Below are 2,734 nucleotides of genomic sequence, written 5' to 3' on the forward strand. Positions count from 1 at the left end.
GGTCCGCAGCCCCACGGCCCAGTACCCCCTTTCTCCGCTGCTGGGTTGTCCGGTACGTGTGACAGCTTGCTTGCTCTCCACCTCCTAGGTTTTACGCTTCCCGACCAGCAGATCTAAAGGAAAAGGAGAATAAAACCAGTGGCAGCTGCTGACCGGGCACTGGTTTCTCCAAGCTCTCACCTTTGGTGTTATTTCCGCTCTCCTGTTGGGTGCGAGGGTTGCTCCCCGCTCCGTGAGCACCTCTGTGGAGCTGTGTCCATGCAACTGCCCGGGGAGAAACTGGGTCAAAGTCGATATTTCCTGGTAAAAGAGGCACCAAAGTTCGTGCAGCCCTGCCCCGTGCCCAGACAGGAAGCTTTTGGGTTCGTTAACGATATCTGGGGAGCAATGAGCTCCCGCGCAAATCTGGCCATAGGCTGTGTGTGAGATGGTAAAACAGCCCGAGAGTCGAGCTTCTCCTGGGGACTCTCCTTCGTTTACAGTCCACGTAAGAGGAGGGGAGAGGGTCGACTGGGCGGGAAACAAGTTACTCTTTTCCAGTGGAAAAGTACTGATGCAGCACGTCTGCTCCCAGAACAGGACGGCGTGTCCGGTGCCCAGACCCGCTTCAGCAGCAGCGGATTTCCCCCGCTGCCGCCAAGGAGCTGATCCTTGGGCTTTTAGGAAGCTCTTTGAACAGCCCTGGCCTCTGTCTAATTCGTTACTGCCTTTTCCATCCAGGTTCCCACTGTTTCCGTCCTGGTTCCCAGCGTTTCCATCCCAGTGAGCTGGAATATACCTCACACCACACACCCCCAAACAGTTTCTCTTTGGTCTCCGCTCCTTTCAGCTCCCTCCCAGTTACCCCGTTTCCGCTGCTTCCTCGCAGTGCTGGGCCAGTTGTTCCTAATCTATGTATAACATACGGTGTCAACAGGAAATTCTCCCCCTGCTTTCACATGACTCAGAGCAACAACCTGCGTTTCCGGGCCAGGAGTGAGCAGAGCCGGCAGGAACGCCGGGAGCTGCACCGGGATCCACCCGTGCTCCTCCCCACGGGGTGGTGACAGCTGTCCTGCTGCCCTTCAGTCTGTTATTCCCAACAAAAGGCTCTTGGAAAGCAGGGCTGGGTAGTCGAGAGGTCATTCCCTGGTGGGATGCAGCCCTGGAAGGGTCTAGGGAAGCTGCTCCCTTTTTCCAGGGCGCTGAGCTGGGACGTGTTTTGCTCCTGGGTTTTGTTTGGGAACCTTGTAAGCCATGTCTCACCCTAGACATCCTCTCTGTACCTCTCCCCTCTCTGTTCTCCCTGCAGTAAGGTCGGTATTGCTGCCCCAAGCGCCCTCGTAACCAGGCAGGGGCTGGTTTTCACACTCTGTCAGAAATCCTTCATGGACCAAACGTCCTGTGCGTGCAGGGAGCGAGCTCTCCCTCGGAGCCCCTCGATGATTTTAGCGGGGAGAACCGATCAATTTGGGACTTCATAAGCTCACCAGTATATAATCCCGGCCGCCACGGTGCCATGGAGCGTTCCCTAAAGGGAGGGAGCCGGGGAGTCCGTGTGGGAATGGCCAGCGTCACTGCGTGGGGTCCAAGTAGCCCCCATGGAGGGGTCACTATGAGCGTGTGTGGCGCAGGATGTTCAGTAAGTTTGATAATTCTTTTTTTTTTTTAGAAAGGGAAGAGCTGGATCTCAGAAGATGATTTCTACAGACCTTCTCCTGGAGAGAACAGTGAAAGCACAGTCATCACCAACGGCTTTGGGCCGGAGGGGGCTGCCGAGGGTCCGGCCCCGGGACTCATTAGCGCTCTTGACCTGGAAAGGCTGTCGGTGCCGTCCTTGGAGAGCGAGAAGCCCAAAACATCACCCGAACGGGAACAGAAGGGCTTCAGCGTGGTGCACCGCCGGCAGATGGGTAGGTGCCGCCACTCGTCTGCGCTGAGCGGTGCAAGAGGAGGGTGTTTTGGGTGATGGGCTGTTGGGAAGTGGCTGTTTGCCGTTGCTGAGCTGGTGGAAGCACTAAAAGCTTCAGAAGGCAACGGAGCAGCTTCCCTTGACGTGGCTGAGCCCACAACGGCTCCTGTGGGGAGTGTTTGAGGAGGAGAGGAGCTACACCGGGTGCCTCTGTCCCCGTGTCTCTGTCCACCCTGCGTGACACGTTTCCTTTGTACCATCCCACTCGTTCTGAGCCTCGAAAACAAATGCAGGTGGAGAGATGATGGAGACCAAGGTCCTGTAAACTCCTGCCCCATCCCACCGTCCACCAGGACCGGCGCTCAAAGCTGTGATGCCTCTGGTTGCTCACTGCGAGCAGCCCGTTGGCTTTTCTCACTCCACCGGCTTCCCCTTTTTCTGGTTAAACCGTCCCACCCTCCCCCAGGACCGGCGCTCAAAGCTGTGATGCCTCTGGTTGCTCACTGCGAGCAGCCCGTTGGCTTTTCTCACTCCACCGGCTTCCCCTTTTTCTGGTTAAACCGAGACACCTGCTTTTGCCCCAGGTCTTTCCAACCCTTTCCGAGGGCTCCTGAAGCTGGGCAGCCTGGAGCGGAGAGGAGCCATGGGGATATGGAAGGAGTTTTTCTGCGAGCTGTCGCCGCTGGAGCTCCGGCTCCTGCTGGACCACGAGGACCGCATCTGCGTCGAGAGCTATTCCCTGCTGCGGTGCGAGTCGCTGGCTCTGACACACTCGGACGGCCGTTTCGAGCTGGTTTTCCTGGGGAAAAAACTCTTCCTGCGAGCTCCTTCTCGAGACGAGGC

The 2,734-nt window shown here is 57.5% G+C and overlaps 1 protein-coding gene across 1 annotated transcript in view; it reads left to right on the plus strand.

The window, feature by feature from the left end:
- Positions 1 to 13: 13 nt before the first annotated feature.
- PLEKHM1 (pleckstrin homology domain containing, family M (with RUN domain) member 1) overlaps positions 14 to 2,734 on the plus strand; it is a gene marked incomplete at both ends in the record, with an annotated part of 6,995 nt that continues 4,274 nt past the window's right edge. Inside the window, 3 exons of the mRNA XM_010137289.1 lie at positions 14 to 52; positions 1,652 to 1,892; positions 2,476 to 2,732. Of these exons, the coding sequence (XP_010135591.1) occupies positions 14 to 52; positions 1,652 to 1,892; positions 2,476 to 2,732 (537 nt within the window). The remainder of the gene's footprint in view (positions 53 to 1,651; positions 1,893 to 2,475; positions 2,733 to 2,734) is intronic.

This window comes from Buceros rhinoceros, unplaced genomic scaffold (genome assembly GCF_000710305.1).
Source record: "Buceros rhinoceros silvestris isolate BGI_N320 unplaced genomic scaffold, ASM71030v1 scaffold27745, whole genome shotgun sequence".
Lineage (NCBI taxonomy): Eukaryota > Metazoa > Chordata > Aves > Bucerotiformes > Bucerotidae > Buceros > Buceros rhinoceros.